Raw genomic sequence first — 18573 nt, 5'->3', positions numbered from 1 at the left:
ATATTAAAAACCAAAGGTTTTAGATTTTAAAAAACCAATTATAACTACTTGATTTTCAATTTTAGTCAAAAACTGATCCAAACTAAACCTACTCACCTCTACCGTGTAAAACAAAAAATATACTCGTATATTGGTAGATAAATGTTTGTAAAAAAAAAATGATTAATTCTTCTAAAAATTAATTTAAAAATCTTTATAAAAGCTTTAAAACAAGTGTTATCCATTCGTTATCAAAATATCAAACTTTGTTTTTGAAAATATATAAAAGGTAAACCCCCAAAATTTGATTTGATCGAGTCAACCCCCCACAGAGTACAAATTCCTCATAACTACTCGCCAGTTAATCAAAACCAACACACACGTCGACACAAAAGATACATATTCACTACTTCCATTCCAATGGGTGATATATGGGTATAGTCTTTCACCATCATCATCATCATCATCATCATCAATCCACCGTATGATCAATCGCACGTTTCAGATTCTTCCACGTCACCTTACTCACCTTCACTTTCTTCAACCTTCCCTATATTAAAAACCATCTCAATTCCATCATCATCTTTTTTATGTTATTTATAAATGATGATATCTTTTCACCATCATCATCTGGTAATTAGTTGCTGTTAATTATTATTATTATTATTATTTTACGCTTTTAATGTTTGTATTCATTTATTAGTAATCATTATACATATAAAATATACTATTATTAAATCACATATAATTCATGATTTAGGAATTATTGTGTTTTGCTTTCAGGAATAATAATATTACAAATGCATATATAGCTCAGCAATTGTAAATAGCTGTGTTCTGGAATAGTTAGGAAAATTGTGTAAACAATGAGTAGGTCAAGAAAGTCGGTTAATAGGTGCAGGCCGGATAGTGAGATAGGCGGTAGGGCGCCCTCCGCCGATGAGGGCTTATCGGATATCGCAGTAGCTACAAAACTTAGTTCAAAACCCCATCGGTTTTTAGGCCGAATGTTGCCTGGGAAGTCAGAAGGGGTACCTATTATTTCCCCTGTTAAAATGTTGGCAGGGCGAGAGGGTAATTATAGTGGGAGGAGTAGGTTTACTACATCCGACCGGTGTCATCTTTCGAGTAGATATTTGCCCGTCAACGGTCCTTCTTTGATCGATAGAATGTCAAGTTGTGCTTATGTTTCTCAGTTTTCGGCCGACGGTACTCTTTTTGTTGCAGGATTTCAGGTACAACGTTTAAGCCATATTGTTTATAATGTTATGCAGTCATGATGTTTTTGCTAATTATTTTTAATCTTAGGATAATGGTCTAATACTTTTGTACACAGGATAGTGATATTAAGATATATAATGTCGATAGTGGTTGGAAAGTTAAGAAAAACATCCGGGCTAGAAGCCTGCGGTGGACAATAACAGATACATCTCTTTCACCCGATCAACGTTTCCTTGTAAGTAAACACTAGATGAACATGTCTTCCATGTCGGCATTTTGGTTTTATAATGTATTTCATATGGTGTTTCTGCTAAATTTCTTATTCGCAGGTTTATTCTAGTATGTCCCCTATGGTCCACATAGTGGACATTGGTTCAACTATGACTGATTCTGTTGCAAATGTAACGGTATGTATTTGTAATACAATATCTTTTGTTTTATAAAAATACTGCCACTTTGATTCAAAGTGTTGTGATGATTTCATTTTTCTGTGTGTTCTTTTTTTTACGACCTCCTGTTTTTCTTATGTGGTTTAATCAATTAATGTGTCATTTATATGCAGGAGATACACGAGGGTTTGGATTTTTCTGATGATGATGATTACTCCTTTGGGATTTTTTCTGTAAAGTTTTCAACAGATGGGCGAGAGGTTGTAGCTGCAAGTAGTGATGATGCAATATATGTTTACGATCTTGCAGCCAACAAGTTAAATGTTCGCATACCAGCACACACGGTATGATATAACCAATGGCATACTAACACAAACTGCAAAAAAAAAAAAAAAAGTTTGATCAGCGTTCTTATCTTCAACGAGTTGGGCTTATGTGTGATTTTATTATTTTGTTTGTTCCTTGTTATTTTCTCAGCCTATCTTTGTTTAATTATGCAGTCTGATGTTAATTCTGTTTGCTTTGCTGATGAAGCTGGTCATGTCTTATATTCTGGGAGTGATGATCACCTCGTTAAGGTAATTGTTCAATTATGTTTTATCAATATGTTACTTTAGTCTTTACCTGTAATGCCCGTTGGTATTGGCACCTGACTAATGCCTACACTTTACTTTAGAGTTATTGACACTAGCCTATGATAAGGTAATTAGAGAATCTTGAAAATAGAAAATTAAGCAGATTCAAACTTGACGTAAAACTGCCTATGTTAAGGTAATTAGAGAATGTTTAAATTTGAAAATTAAGCAGATTCCTAAAATCTCGATATTGTTCTTTAGAATCATATGAAACCTTGACCTTTTATCATTACTATTCTTGCTACACAGGCAAGACATAATGTCTTTTTGTTATGGACTAACCATTATTTCACTATAGTAGCATCTATTTTGTTACCATCTACTCCTTAAACAATTTAATTACTTCAGGTATGGGATAGGCGATGTCTTGGCTCACGAGAATCCGGTGTTCTCACTGGACATCTTGAAGGCATTACATTTATTGATAGTCATGGAGATGGCCATTATCTAATTTCGAATGGAAAAGATCAGACTATTAAGCTGTGGGATATTCGAAAAATGTCCTCCAATTTTCGCCTGTATGCCTCCTTCATATTCTTCCCTCTCTATATCTTTATTGCATATGGTATGGATTAGAACACAGCAAAATCAGTTAAAACGTGTTATATTTTTGTTCTTATCAAACTACCATTGTCATTAATGTAGTCATGAACTTGTGATTATGTTTTATGTGATGCAGCAACTCACTCCCCACACATGTTGAGTGGGATTATAGATGGATGGAATATCCCTCACACTTGAGAAACCGTAGACATCCAAATGATCAATCACTCATGACATATAGAGGTCATAGAGTCTTGCGCACACTCATAAGATGTTACTTCTCCCCATCATATAGGTATTTCTCATGACAAAGTTACTGGCCTCCCGTGGTTAAAAATATATATATATATATATATATATGATTAACTTGTGTAATTGTGTAAACCTTCTGACAACCACCATTGCAGCACCGGCCAAAAGTACATATACACAGGATCTGCTGATGGCCAGATTTATATCTACGATCTGGTAATTGTCATCTTTAATTTTGCATATTGTTATGAATAATATTAAATTGCTTTTAGAAAGTCATTTTTTTTTTGTTATGCCTTTTCATCAGGTGACAGGAGCTAAAGTTGCAAGGCTGAGGTACCATGACCAAATTGTAAGGGATTGCAGTTGGCATCCTTTTAACCCTATGCTTGGCAGTTCATCATGGGATGGGGCAATTGCTAACTGGGAATTAAGCCCGTTGCCTGAGAAACGAAACTGAGACTGGTGGTTTGTTTCATCAATGTATCACGTCTAAAAATAAATAGTCTCATGTGCATATATTAGTGTCACAATATGGTAGGCAACAAGTGTTGTATTTGTACTCTAAGCCTGCTGTCTTTCATGGTTTCAAACTTTCAATCCTTGTTGCTCCATCAATCAGCGGACACACTTTTTTGTATACATGTTAGGGAAATGTTTTGTCACTTTTGTGCTTTGTGTCAGACACTATGTTCAACACTAGCCCGTTTGGTTCCAATAATGTATGTGGAATGGATTTTGATTTTTTTTCTTGGTCATGCTAGGTTAACATCAAAAATTTAAAATTTTATTCTACCAAATTCTTACGTATTTTGGAAACCAAAAGACCCCTCTGGTTTCCGGTCGAAAGTTGTGTGTGTCTACGGTTGTTTGTCTTTTGTTTCTTTCTTTTTTTTTTTTTTTCCTTTTAAAGAACGTTTATACATGTCCATATTGAATTCACACATATTTACAAGTTGCCTGTCATAAGTTACCGCATTCTATTACCAAAGGCTCTTGATTTGTTTATGTCATTGATAATTCCCATTCTTTTTTTTTATATTTATTTTGAAAACAATTGAATTTTTAATCGGAATAGAATCACAATTGCCATTAATCAGAATAACCAATGTCGAAATAAATTTACAATATCAACCAAAGATTATTCATTCTATTATCTATATCATTTTAAATGTCAAACGTGATCATCTGCTACTTTTAATTATAGACTGTTTTATATACCTTTGAATGCCTAATCTATATCTATATCTATACTACTTAATAAAGAGAAAATCCTCTTTTTTATTTTAAGCAATTCTGTCTTTAAAATCTCATAAATACCCTTAGACTTTTTATAATACATCTATTTATACTTCTATATAAAAATTATACCCCTATGTTTCACTATCCTTAAAAATCAAATATCTTTGTATCAATTACCAACACCACTTGACGCCGACGCCACCACATCACAACTAATGTTATCGCCGTCGCATTGCGCGGGTACCATGCTCGTGTATATAGATTTTAAAAGATAGCCCCGGGCTATGTTTTATATAATTTTAATTATAGATTTATAAAGTACTTGAATTTTTCTTACATAAAATACTTAAAATGTTTTGAGAGTTCGATAAAGTATTCGGTAAAGGATTTGGGGGTTTTTGATTTCGGTATTGGTTTGGTACCGTATAGGTACCGATAGCCGATAGGATCCCTACTTGGATAGTTAGATATCTCTATTTGACTATTCGTACTACTGTAAATGGGCCTATAGTTGGGCTGCTTTTTTTCTAAAAAAAAGTTTCTATTTGTAGCGAGTTGCCGAGCTCCCATTCCTATATAGACCGGCCGTATCACCGATTCAACGGAGCACAATATTCCGGTAACCGTCGTATGACTACGAAATCAATTACTCCAGTCTCCATCTGAATCACGACGACGAGGTTATATCACGAAATACCTAATGCGAGTATCTTTTACTAAATTATAGTTTTAGGAAATTATTGATCTTAGCATTTTATTGTGATATATGAGAAATGGTTTTCTTTTATTTGATGAAAAGTAATGTATCTAAAACGATTAATAATATTTATATGAAATAGCTAGTATGGATATAGATAGATACATTTCATATAGTATAGGAGGTCATCCAACAACTTGATTTGAGATTTGACTAATACTACGTCTAAGACAACTCGAAAGTAACACGAATAGGAAAAACCTCATCCGCTTGCCTGTTTAGTGTTTACTAATGCTACATTTGAAGCTCGTGATTAATGTTTATGCATATCGTTGGTTTTACAAGGCGAGAAAGTGTCTCACAAGTTATATTTTCATGGTTGTCGAACTTTGTGGTTGTGTCCGAAGATTTGATTTTCCTTCTATTCGTCACAATCGAATGCCTCTTTTGTGTTGATTGTTTCCTATTCAGTTTTGTTATAGTAGGTATATATGATATCTAAATGTTTTAATACTTTCTTGATAAGGAATGGAGGTTTAGCTTCTTAGTATATATGGTGAAATTTTGATGCTAAAAGTTGGCATACTCCGATGAAGTTATATAGGAAACTTATGAACCGACCCTCTAACTGTGTAGCTAATAATTAATGTATTAGCAAATTAGTAGAATGCTGGTAGCACATTAGTGAGATGGTTTATGAAAGCTTGAGAAACTCTGGGTTAGTTTTGGCGTTAGACTAGAGGAATGAGCTATTGGGAATTTGTGATGGTACGAGTCATGAAAAGAACCACTTTGCAAAATGCAAGTGAAAGTTTACACACGTAGGCTCCTTCCCTCAACTGTTGATCCTATGTGTTATACTATGATTGGATCGCTGACAACGTGTCACTCTATGATTGTGCATATATATTAAGTATGAGTTCTTTTAATGCAATAGAGAATACGGGTCGAATAGGGTAGTTGTTTCGGGTAATATAACATATGTGTCACTCTATGATTTGAGGGTTTTGCAACTGTCTATCCATAATTGCGCATATAAACTGATGATGAGGTGGCAATTAATATAAAGAGTAGACTAGAAGCTTCGTGTATAAAGCATATGTGTCACTCTATAATTGGACACTTGCAACGGGTCACTTTATGATTGAACGTATTAACGCAGGATTAGTTGGCAATTTCTTGTAATAGAAAATCCAGGTGGAGTAGGCTTGCTGTTTCGTGGATAATCCATACGTGTCACTCTATAATTGGACAACTTGCAACGTGTCACTTTATGATTGGACGTATTAGCGCAGGATGCGTTGGCACTTTCTTGTAATAGAAAATCCAGCTGGAGTACGCTTGCTGTTTCGTGGATGATCCATACGTGTCACTCTATGATTGGACGGCTAGCAACGTGTCACTCTATGATTGGGTGTGCACACTCAGGATGCGTTGGCAGTTTATTGTAGATGAGAATCTGGGTGGAATAGGCTAGTTTTTTGTGCTATAAAACATGAAATGAGGGTGCCTTTCAAGATATAGAGAGGTGGAGTGCAGAGTAACACATAGAGGTGGACATCCCAAGACAGATCACTTTCAATGATCGGGGAGCTTTGTGCTTTCAGAGAAAAGAGAGCTTCAAAAGCGTAGATCTTCAGGATTTTGGGAAGTTCATCATCAACCTTGGTGCCTGAGTGTGATATATTTACCATGCGACAACTTTAATCAAGGTATCACCACTAAATAACAGTCTAGCTTTGCCGTATTCTATATATTTTTTTCAATATCAGTTTTTGATGATCTTCAGGCCTATACGATGCCATTATTTTGTTTATCTTATGGATCTAGTATAGAACCATAAGCATCCATCATCCATGTCCATTGTTCAGAGTTGCCCAATTTGCTATCACTACAATATAAATATTTGGGCCGAATTGATTTTATTTGCGCATAAAATCTTTCTGCTCCAACATATCAACCCTTGTTTGATTTTACGTTTGTTAAGCCCTAAATGCAAACCATGGACAGTGTGTCCTCTGTTCCTGCTTAATTTATTATTTTTTTGCTTAATTATTTTTTTATTCTTAATGATAAACACCTGGTGGCTATTAACCGTACTGGATGTTTATTTTACACCAAGGTGGCATATTCAATGACTTTCAGTGTATACACTTGAACCTTTCAATGACATGAAACATGACAGCAAGTTATTTTGGTTGTGACATGAGTTCCCTTTAATATGTCCGGTCATTCTTTTTTGATAAGCTACTTTCCTTTATCCAGGGAGTTCTACTATTAGCCCAAAGATCCGGAGAAGAAGGAATTAAAAAGTATGCAGCTAAGATTAGACCCTACCTTTTTGTATATTTCATTAAACGACTGCAGTCAAGTGTTGACTTCTATATGTGATGAGGGGGCTTCAGTTCGCGAACGGGCTTCAGTTCGTGAAAGGTCTAATTTCAAAGTTATCTCATGTTTCCTATTTCCGTTCCTTTTTTTCTTCCTTTCTCTCCTTGAGTCTTTTCCTGAGTAATATGAAATCAGCCAAATCGTCTGATTCTGCTCATGGTCTTGCTGAAAACTAGGGAACCCTCCTGGTGCAACAGAGTCCAAACCAAAGGAAAGGGAGGAAGAGAAATATGGATATGACTATCTCTCGTAAAAAGATAAATATTGGTCAATCTATTTCCCATTAATGAGATTACATGGCCTGAATTAGCACTTCTTTGTTTGAGGATGGTACTCTTGAAGAACTGGATATCTCAAGCCGTGAATTTCTTGTAGTGTTCCTTTGCTTGAAGGGTGACGGCGATCCACTTTGTCATTCTCTTAGAGGAATGGCTGCAATTTAGGCTGATGCAGTGGTATGATTATCAAATTTATTTTAATATCTTAATTATGCTAAGTTGTAAAATGGGAGGGTCAGCCCGGTAAGGTAGCAGATTTGGGTTGAGACAAGTCATTTGTTAATTTGATCCATTGACAGATTTTTGGCCATATCTTTATATTAAAAGTGCGTTGATCATGATTACAGAAACAATATTACGCCAATATAATCTAAAGCTTTGGGAGGTGTTATGCATTAAAAATAGAACTTTGGGAGACTTCCAACCCTTTTGATTCTACTAATAGCTAAAAAGGTTATTCGACCCATTTGAGATCATAACCGACCTACATATATGCAAAATGGTGAAAATTGCCACACCTAATGATTATTTTTTAGTTATGCATCTTACGAGCTTATAAGTTATATCTTTTTCTCATTCTCTTTTAATATGTAAGGTGTATGTTTCACAGGCATATTGTTTACTCTCAGACACTTTGGCTGGACACGTCGGCCGGAGGTCCAGTTGGAAGTAGTCTCCCTATCCGCGGATAGGAATAAGAATGTGTACATCTCACCTCCCCACCCTCTTCTTATTGCGGGTTTGGACATTGTTGCTTATCCGGGGCAAATGAAGACAGTTCAGTTTTAAATGCCCAAACCACTACTTGCTAGCATGAAAAACTGCAATGAGGTAAATTGATTGTACCTTGTGAAATGGATTTCCGTTTTTATTTTCAGTCATTTATTATTGTGAACAATGACTTTCCTTTATGTTAGGAGTTCTACCAGTAGACCGGAAATTGGGAGAAGGATTAATTAAAAAGTGATACATTTAAGATTTTACTTTACCTTAAATATACTCGCGTTAGTCTCGGTGTTTCATTAGGTAGCTACAGTCAAGTGTTGATTTCCATATGTAAAGCGATAACTGAAGTTGTTGAGCCTAATGATAAGAGTGCTTTGTTGCAAGAACATAAATAGACTCATAATTTACCCATTTATTTCTTACTTTTACTCTTCCTTCTTCTAAACCCCGTACTCTATTCTCCTGATTATAGATATATCTAGTTGTTTAATCAATATTAAGTGTGCAGTATTATCCGTTCTATTACCCGTATTTGTACCAAATAATCAACTGGCAAACACAGTGGTGCCATCTAAAGATGGTGGCATGCTTGTCAGCCTGTTGAATTTCTTACAAATACTGTCAAGAAAGAATAATACTGCGTACTTAAATGTAATTGAACAATTGTGTATTTCTACGATCATGAAAATTAAAGGATTCAAAAGAAAGATAAGTAAATCACAAAAAAGTGGGATAAATCATGAATTTATTATCTAAACTTGCACCAGAGTATTTTCATTATTATGCTCCACAATGTCGGTTGACCCTTCATATATAGAAGTCAACACTTGACTGTACCTATCTATGAATCACCTAAAATGCTTAGTCTATTTTAAGTTAAGGTCTAACCTTAGATACATACTTTTTAACTACTTCTCCTCCCAATTTTCGAGCCACTGGTAGAACTTTGTGTATGGAGGAAAGTAAATAGTCACAAATAATGATAGAGAAAAAGGAAATACATGTTACATTGTTACAATCAATATACCTCATTGTTATCGTTTATACAACTTGAACTTGGAGTATAGAATCTGGTATCACAACAAGAACAGCCGAACTGCCTGATTCTATGTATGGTCATGCTGAATACAAAGCCGGAGACAACACTGATATCCTGGTTTCTTGATAGAAAGTGAAATTGCAAAAGCTCCAACCCAAATGGTAAATGCTGAACCCTGATCCAAAAGTAGGCGGTCAAAGAGATAGAGCTCGAGTCAAGATCATGTACGTTCAGTGGATGCTGTTTTGACAAGACACCTGAAGGGATGATTGACCTGGAATTGACTTCTCCAAAGCATGCGAGAAAGTAGGACAGCAAAAGGCGAAGGATAAGCCTTTAGCTACTACCGCAACATCAGATCTACTAGTGCTTCAGATCTTCAGATGTGAATCTTCGTCAAGAAACTGAATAACCAATATTAAATTTTATAATTTGATATTGTGGCATGTGGTCAAAGAAATATCATAAATAGCAGTGAGCATAACTCCAGAATCAGACTATTGGTTCGCGTGATTAAAGTTAATCTTGAATCGGGGAGCTCAGGTTTTTCAAGGTTCAAACTCCATGACCAAATCATTAGAGAGTAGAGCCGGTATCTTGTTAACCTTATGCTCATCATCATGTGAGATGTGACGAGGTTATTTCTAACTCAGAATCGAGTTAACTAAAAAAGTCCCCGTAAAACAGAACCAGGAGTGGGATTATATTTGTGCATGCATTTTGTCTCAAAGTGAAGTGTCTGGTGTGCATATGTTATTGTGTCATCATATGTAAGACAATTAGTGTTGTATTGTACCTTGAATTTTTTGGACATATTTGTTGGCCATGTATCTGTAGAAAGTTTGTTATCTGCATACTATTGTCGTGAACGTTTTCAGCGTTCATCATCATCTATTGACCAACTTGTGACCATGCGACAGTATACGTCAATGAGTGGTGTTCGTCATGCTTGACACTTGGGTTCTTGTTTTGTACAGTAATATATATCAGTACATTTACAACGGTCATTAAATTAAGCTCTGAGAGTAACTTTGGACATTGTTTTGTGCAAATATAGTTGGCTTTGACTTCCACAAACCCGGCCAGGGCCCGTTCCCTATTGCTCGTCAGTAATTCCAGTTGGGTATCTTAATTATGTATTAGCCATCACCATTTAGGTGGGGTGGTAGAGGCCTTGGCTTCTTGGGGAGAAGACCAAGGTTCAAACTAGATAATGGTGTGTTTATTTGATATATTTAAATAGTTAGTAGTAGTTTATAATTTGTTGTTTTAAAAATAAGTGTATTTTAATATTAAGAAACTGAATCTTGTTGCATTTAAACCATGATTGAGAGCCTTATTGGCACTATAATTATAAGACCACTAGGATAGAAAGAAACAAATTACGCTATCAATTTACACTCGATGTTGTCGAGACATAGTTATAGAGGTTTAGGGGGTGTTTGATTGCGGAAAACACCCATTGTTTTCCATTTTTGTTTTTTAAGAAAACATGAAAAACAGAAAACGCGTTCTAATTATAGTTTTCTTAAAATGTTTTCCAAGAAAACAAAAAACAGTGTTTTCTACTTTTCCTCATAAAACTTGAAAACATCTTTCTCTTGTTTTCCATTTTCCATTTCATTTCTCCCCATCCCTTCACATCTTTAACATGTTTTCTAGTTTTATAATTAGAACGTGTTTTTAAAATTTTTATTTGTTTTCTAGAAAATAAAAATCCCTTTCATTTTCTAGAAAATTAAAAATGAAAAACTACAAAATATTTTCTACAACCAAACGCGCCCTTAGGGTGTGTTTAGCTCAAGAAACCCTCTTGTTTTCCATTTTCATTTTCCAAAAAAACATAGAAAACAAGAAACGCGTTTAAATTTTATTTTTCTAGAAAAAATTTCCATGAAAACAGAAAACATTGTTTTCCATCTTTCTATGAAAAACCAAAAAAACACTTTTTTTTTATTATTGTTTTCCACTTTTCTTTTTCCATTTTTTAAATTTTGAAAATCTCACATATGTTTTTCTTTTTTTGGTTTTGAACGCGTTTTCAAAAATTTTATTTGTTTTCTAGAGATAGAAAACTTCTTTCATTTTCTAGAAAGTTAAAAATGAAAAACTAGTAAATATTTTCCGCAACTCATAATGAAAATGAGAGTCTTATAAAAATGAGAACACAAAGCTCATATAAAGATGAGAGTCTCAAGTCGTCAAAATATATCCTACTGTTAAAGAAAAATGCTCCCATTAAACAAGTTGTTTTTGAAGTCAACAAGTTATGGTCAGTCAACTCGGTTCTTGCTTCTAATTATTGGAAATAATTTCCAGTCAAGTTGCAAAATGTGGACAATAGTGAAAAAGAAGACATTTGCAATCTCAGGGGAGCTATCTTATAATTTGACAACTTCATATGTATAGACTATAGTTGTTATGGCTTAGAGATGTCAGAAAAAGAGAAACTTTTTCTAAGTTACATTTTTTCAATGTTGAAAGATTTCCTTTGTAAAATATAAGCTGTTGATGAAAGTTTCCGGTAAGTAAAAAGAAATGCATATTTCTTTTGATTTAGGATTATTATCGATTATGGGTGGTTCGTCGAAATATACAATCTCGATCAATTTGGAACATGATTATTTTAAAAGCTGAACTTCAGCTTAATTATAAGGTAGTTAACCAAAAAGAAATGCATATTCCTTTCTCTGTATATACAGTACTCTTAAATATAATAAGTCTGCTGCAAAAAAAAAGAGCATATGTATACATCTCCCGAAATGTAGTCATTTAGTCTCTCTCATATCGACAGGATGAGCACGAATCTTTATTATATTTGTAAGTTTAGTTTATTGTATAAAGTTGGTGTTCATCGAAATCGAGTATATCAGTTGCAAGTTGTAATAAGGTTACATTTTTACGTACAATAAATAATGTATGCATCCAATGTTCAAGTATGCGTTCAAAGTGATTAATTAGGTATTGAAATTAATAAAATGGGAATATATGTCACATTCTTTGGGCATAAAGAATGGAACATACTTTGCACCCTACATTACTTTTATACACGAAATTATTATTTTGCCTCTTTGTCTGATTAGAATCACATGATTATCAATTTCTTTATTGATCCTTTATTTGCAAGTGCTTGATGTACTTTATTCTATCACTAATTACTTTACTTAATCTCCATCCATTAACATATATTAGATACCGAATTAAGAGATGAGTGCAATGATATATATTCGTGTTTCATATGCAACTTATCGGGATTTGGAGATTTTGAAACATCGATGAATCGATGATATGATAATGAATGTTTTATATAGTATGACGCGTGGATGAAAAAGGCATAGCAAAAAGTCCTTACATTTTCATAATATCGATAATTAATATCTACTCCGTATATCCATATGACATTCGTTTCTTTCAAAAAATTTTAACCAATTAATTAATTAATAACCTTAAAATACTAACCATACTAACTAAATAACTCGGATTCAACCCGTACATTTTAAGACAAATTTTGCTAATCAATAATCAATAATGTTTACTAAAAGTAATAATTCCAAGTTTGTTTTATTTTTACATATAAAAAATTGCTATGAAAAGTATTGATCAAATAATGCAATAATAATTGTAAACCATAGAATAAAGTATTTTAGCATTGACTATATATCATATATATAAACTTGTAGAATGGAGTATAAGCTTGACACATAAGATTTTTGTTTAAAAAAAATCAAAATAATTTATGATGTCATAATTTTTAAAAACCCTTGTAGAATGGAGTATGAGTTTTACACTTAAGATTTTTGTTTTATAAAAACTTCTAGAAACAATTGTCTTTTATTTATATGAATGAAAAGATGTACTATTGAAATACTTATAATATCTTTTTATTTGAACATATGCGGAACTCGAACTACGCATGCTTGAGATGAAACCCATGACTCTCGAAAACCCAAACTAATCTACTTTTACAAATGTAGGAAGTTAAGTGAGATTCGATCCCCGGTAGAATTCCCTAAGGTTATATCTACTTGAAATATTTATAATACTCTTAACGAATTTAATTTATGATATTTATCCTTAACTTCTTAAAATAACTAGTAACCCTTTTATATCAATAACCTAAACAACTTGACGTCGCCACCACCATCAATCGCTACCACCTCCGCCATCACCACCACTCGTCGCTGCCGCCGCATCGCGCTGGTATTTCTCTATTATCTAAAGCTATTAACACAAATTTTTTAAGATTCGAATCCATAATTATATATATATATATATATATATAGGTAATGAGGCTTTGGCTTAAGTCTTAACACCAAAATGTTACCATGCCTTTGGCTAGTACTCGTAGTCTTAGTTGTAGACTCGTAGTTATTGACTCAACTCGAAAATATAATTTTTTGACTCGTGACTTTAAATGTGACTCGACTCATAAGAGTCGGAACATTTACAAGTACTACATAATATTGTAAAATTATATATATGTAACGTCTTTAAAGCAAAATATAAGTTTGTTATCTTAATAAATTTACCAAAATATTACATATCTAATAGTTTTGAGACATAGGGTATGTTTGGCGGCAAGCTTTTAAGAGCCTCAAGCTTTAAGCTTTTAACAAAAAGCTCCTATCTATTAAAAAGCCTTGTTTGGTTAGAAGAGCTTCAAACTTTTAAATCGTAAGAAAAAGCTTAAAGCTTAACGCTACATACCCTGGCGTTGGAAACAAGCTTGAAGCTGTTGGCATCTAACATTACTTAAATACCCTTTTTTCTTAGTGGCTGCTATAGTGCTATATATATAGGATATGTCAGGTAGTAGTATGTGTAAGTATATGTCGTACAGAACATGAATAGGTGGATGAGTGAGTGCAATTTGTAAATTCCAATACATTGCTTTTGTTATTTTTCAACTTTTTGGTATGAATTGGAGTTTTAAAAAGTTCTGTAAATTTTTTAATATAAAATAAGTTTATATATATAAAAACCAATTTCGTTTTCCTTTAAATTCACAATAAAATGATCAAAACTATATAGATTACACTCAAAATAATGTAGCAAATTCAGTATAATATATAATATATATCCATAGTATCAAAGTACAATAATTATAAGTTTACAACTCGTGACTCGGTCCAAGTTCAAATAGCGACTCGTAAGAGTCTGGACAAAAACGAGTCACCCAACGAGTCGACTCGTTTTTTGTGTAAATCGACTCGACTCGTGACTCGTAAGAGTTTAACAAATATGCTCGTAGTAATTAAAAATGTAAGTTTGATAGCGAAAGGAGGATGGCATGTACAACTAGAGTCTAGGACCCAATCAAATCATTTACTACATTTACGAGGAGAGGAGGATGTGATCACATGGGTGCATGCTTTATATTCTTAAAAAAGTTGTTCCAAAAGTTTGGAAAATAATTGGGTCATTGGGTGGGTGTGAGATCGTTGGAAATCTTTATCTTCTTAATTCTTAATTACCTGGTGTACGTCAAAGTAGTATAGTATGCAGAAAGTTGAGTAGTCATGCTGAGATGGATTGAACATCCACTGAAATTCCAGATGCTCAAGAATCAACCATGCTATGGTCCGATAGATATGACCACAACCGATGGGACTTTTGTTCCAATCAACGTCATTCTCTATGTCATCAATGCTTTATACCTTTTATTCTTATTATTAAAATGTGACGACATTTTTTTAAGAAAAGTATATCATTCATTACGTATTCGGGTTAGGAAAATGATTTATGTGTTTAAAATATAGGCCTAGAAGTATGTCTGATAAGGAAGGATTGTCAAATGGCAAATTCAATGGTAAAGATTATGAAAATAAAGACTTGGAATCCATATGTCAAAACTTGAATACATTATGCATACTTTTAAGCACATTATTAGGCATATTTACCCTTATCGTTCGTGTTAATATCAATTATTTTTCAAATTAAACTCGGAAAACATTACTAAAAGCCTTTCCTCCACCACCAGCGACTACTAAGTCCCACTACCTGTTGAACTTTAGATAAAAGGCCGCTCTACCGCTGAGCTACTGAAGCACGCCAGCCACCTACTGGCCGGGCAAATCTAAGTTGTCCTTCGGTCACCATTTAATCATAACCATTTTTTTACAACCATTAATTTTACTAAAATACTCTATAAATAATTTCAACCATATAACAATTAAATTTTTACCATATATTAATAATTAAAAACCTATATATATAATTAGTCGCAAAGTGAAACAAAACGATCACGATGCATAATGAAAGCCAAAAAATTTATATTGTTATTTTTTTTACTGGTGTATATCATTCACGACGCTGACACACTTCCCGCCATCAAATGGAAGAGACCATCTCAACAGTGGAGATCAGTTGTCTAAACCGGGTCCCGTTACATCCACGCTGAGATGGTTGTCAGGGAGAAAACTCCAAGAGACTCCCGTACATAAATAATTTACACTCTAAATATATATATATCGCATTCATTGTGAAGAACAATGAAAAATGTTCATCTTTTTAATTCTTCGCTAATTATCAATGAGAATAATAAAGTCAATAAAAATCTTATTGCTTTAGTTCTTCGCTAATCGCTAATTACCGTCAATGAATAAATATGAAGAAATCTTCACTGTTTATCACTAATTGTTGTCTTTGAAGAACGATAAAGAGATCTTTATTGCTTCAGTTTTTATTGCAAAGAAAAATAAAGAAATCTCTATTATGGTGTCGGGCTAGGGTTCTTTGACTTCTTTCCATTATTTTTTCTTATAGTTTTGGTTCTCTCGTTCTAAAAAAAAGAAAGTATAAAATAAGTCTATAATTATATATATATAGGCTTTAGGTAAAATAAAACAAATATTAAAATAAAAAAATAAAACAATATGTTTTCTTCATTGAAAATCACATGAAAATCATTATGTATCAATTGCTTCGTGAATCTTCGTGCATCAATTTAACCATGATTTAAGGGTCAAGATTTTGTCTTACTTGTTTTACTTTAATACTTGTTTTACAATACCTAAGTCCTAACCCCTATATATATGGTAAAAGTGAATATAAGATTGTCCGACACCAAAGCTTAGATACATAACAGCCTTATATTATCATCCCATATATATATACACACTAGATCTAACACCCGATGTACTCTATATATATATTATGATTATTTTTCTTACGTGAAAATTGAACATATTTTATTTTTGCGATATCGGTATTTGGTAATACGTTAAGAAAATCCAAAGAAATAAAATTAACACGTTGACATAAATAACCAGCAAACTTCGATTGTTTGTGGATCAAGTTGTTCAAGAAAAACAAACAAAACATTAATGATGACCAAAACCAATCCCTTTGAAAAATACTACGAATTAAGGAGTGTATCATCTATCTAATTATCAATAAACTAAAATAGGATTATAAGATTTTTTGACACTTGACGTGATATTTAAATGCCATGTGTCTTTTTAGTCTATGTTAATGAATATAAATTCTACTAAAACGCAAAAACATTCCATATTAAAATTAAAATAATTATACATAATAATAATAATATAATAATAATAAAAGATAACTTTAATAGGAATCCTACGTATCTATGTTTTCTTAATTAGATAAAATCTTATTTTTTGTTTCCATACTAATCTTTTTTCGAACGTTGTCCATGTGTACTCCGAAATGTACCCCTTGAAATTTATGGTATACTTAATTCACCTTAACTAAAATTTTGGTTGCGTTTAACAAAAACTTTAAAACAAAAACTATTCGAGGTTAAATGGAACAAGAAACATTAGGCAAACACTACATAACGCATGAAACATTATATATGATTATTAGCGGCATTTAAGATCTCTGACGTTATTCTTTTATAAGTTTTAATAAACATTGCTATTTACTTAGATTTAAATTTTATCACATATATGAATAGTTTGAATATTACAAATATAATCACTTTAAGTATATGAAAATTTAGATGAGCCGCCTATTTTAGTGCACGTGTTAGGTTAGCAATTTATTTATTACAAAGTAAATTAAGTCAAGCCGTGCATATTTACACGTCTTCGCTCGTGATCGCTTAGAGCCCCTCTTCCATCAATAGGTACTCCCAAGGCGTCGGAGTATTGAAAACTAGTAATAATATAATTAAAAGAAGGGTTGGGTACACTTGGCACCTCTAATCTTTCTTTTTGAGTCTATCTCTCCATTCAAATTAATCTTATATTTTTTTAATTAAAATAAAATTCTAAAGGTGATACATATAACTAATAAGATTCAAGATAAGGAAACCCGACATTGTAGCCATCAAACCCGACATTGTAGCCATATGTAAATGCCATTCGATTCAGTTCGACGTTAACCTCAAAAGTTGGGACAAAACTCTCCAAACAATTATTATTATTATTATTATTATTATTATTATTATTATTATTATTATTATTATTATTATATTATTATTATTATTATTATATTATTATTATAATATAATGGGGTTAGCATAGCTGCAGTCGACTGCAGCCATTTTGGCTGCAACAAGGTGAAAATCAGAAAGGGATTGTATATTTATAATTTAAATAGATTAAGATGTAATTTTTTGTTAAGAACTGCACATGCAGCTAGCTGCATAAATCATTTCCTGTGACATCCGTCAACAAAACTGGTAAATTATTATAGTCTCTAACTTACATTTCAATTTCTTGATTAGTCAATGTGCCTATATAGTATAACAAGCATAGAAATAATTGTGTGCATCCCAGTATGTGACTCTTATTACTTGGATTCCAATAGTTTAGTAACTAGACATTTGACCTTCCTAAACGTAGATGACTATAACTATCCCCGTAATCTTTAGACGCGTAGTTGTTAGTCATATTCATTTTTAGCAGTAACATTACTCGTTGGCTATTCGGAGTTATAAGCTGACAAGTAACAATGACATTTTATGAGTTAGTAAGTTTTAATGGAAGCTCATAATAATGTACTTGTTGTTTATCAGTTCGATCAAGTGGGATGACCATCCCATCATCACTGTGGTAAATTGTAAGCAACCGACTTATGTTAAAACATATAAGTATAACTATAATGTCATGAATCAAATTTATGGATAACTAAGTATCTTTATGAAACATGTACTAAACTAAATACAAGGAATATTTAACAAGTGAGATACCATCGAAAAGTAGGTCAAAAG

General features: G+C 32.9%; 1 protein-coding gene and 1 long non-coding RNA gene across 2 annotated transcripts; both read left to right on the top strand.

Annotated features, from left to right (window-relative positions):
* The first annotated feature begins 359 nt into the window (after window positions 1–359).
* On the top strand, window positions 360–3763 carry LOC122609994 (LEC14B homolog). Its single transcript, XM_043782962.1, has 10 exons — window positions 360–612; window positions 763–1214; window positions 1316–1435; window positions 1530–1607; window positions 1763–1933; window positions 2090–2167; window positions 2573–2742; window positions 2904–3062; window positions 3175–3235; window positions 3327–3763. Exons 2-10 carry the CDS (start codon window positions 846–848, stop codon window positions 3477–3479), a joined length of 1359 nt encoding a protein of 452 aa, XP_043638897.1. The 5' UTR covers window positions 360–612; window positions 763–845; the 3' UTR covers window positions 3480–3763.
* Window positions 3764–5478: 1715 nt separating this feature from the next.
* Window positions 5479–10408, top strand: LOC122609766. The gene is made up of 5 exons (XR_006325390.1): window positions 5479–6670; window positions 7224–7391; window positions 7526–7804; window positions 8238–8458; window positions 9421–10408. It is a non-coding gene; the product is annotated as an uncharacterized LOC122609766 (long non-coding RNA).
* Window positions 10409–18573: the final 8165 nt, after the last annotated feature.

The sequence above is a fragment of the Erigeron canadensis genome, chromosome 8 (genome assembly GCF_010389155.1).
Source record: "Erigeron canadensis isolate Cc75 chromosome 8, C_canadensis_v1, whole genome shotgun sequence".
Lineage (NCBI taxonomy): Eukaryota > Viridiplantae > Streptophyta > Magnoliopsida > Asterales > Asteraceae > Erigeron > Erigeron canadensis.
This window is presented reverse-complemented; position numbering and strand designations above follow the sequence as displayed.

Bases quoted from the DNA above. Each gene is read 5' to 3' on its own strand.
- LOC122609994 (XM_043782962.1), top strand. From the start codon at position 846: ATGAGTAGGTCAAGAAAGTCGGTTAATAGGTGCAGGCCGGATAGTGAG. The intron at 2,743-2,903 runs GTATGCCTCCTT...TATGTGATGCAG, and splicing joins ATGTCCTCCAATTTTCGCCT to CAACTCACTCCCCACACATG. The intron at 3,063-3,174 runs GTATTTCTCATG...CCACCATTGCAG, and splicing joins TACTTCTCCCCATCATATAG to CACCGGCCAAAAGTACATAT.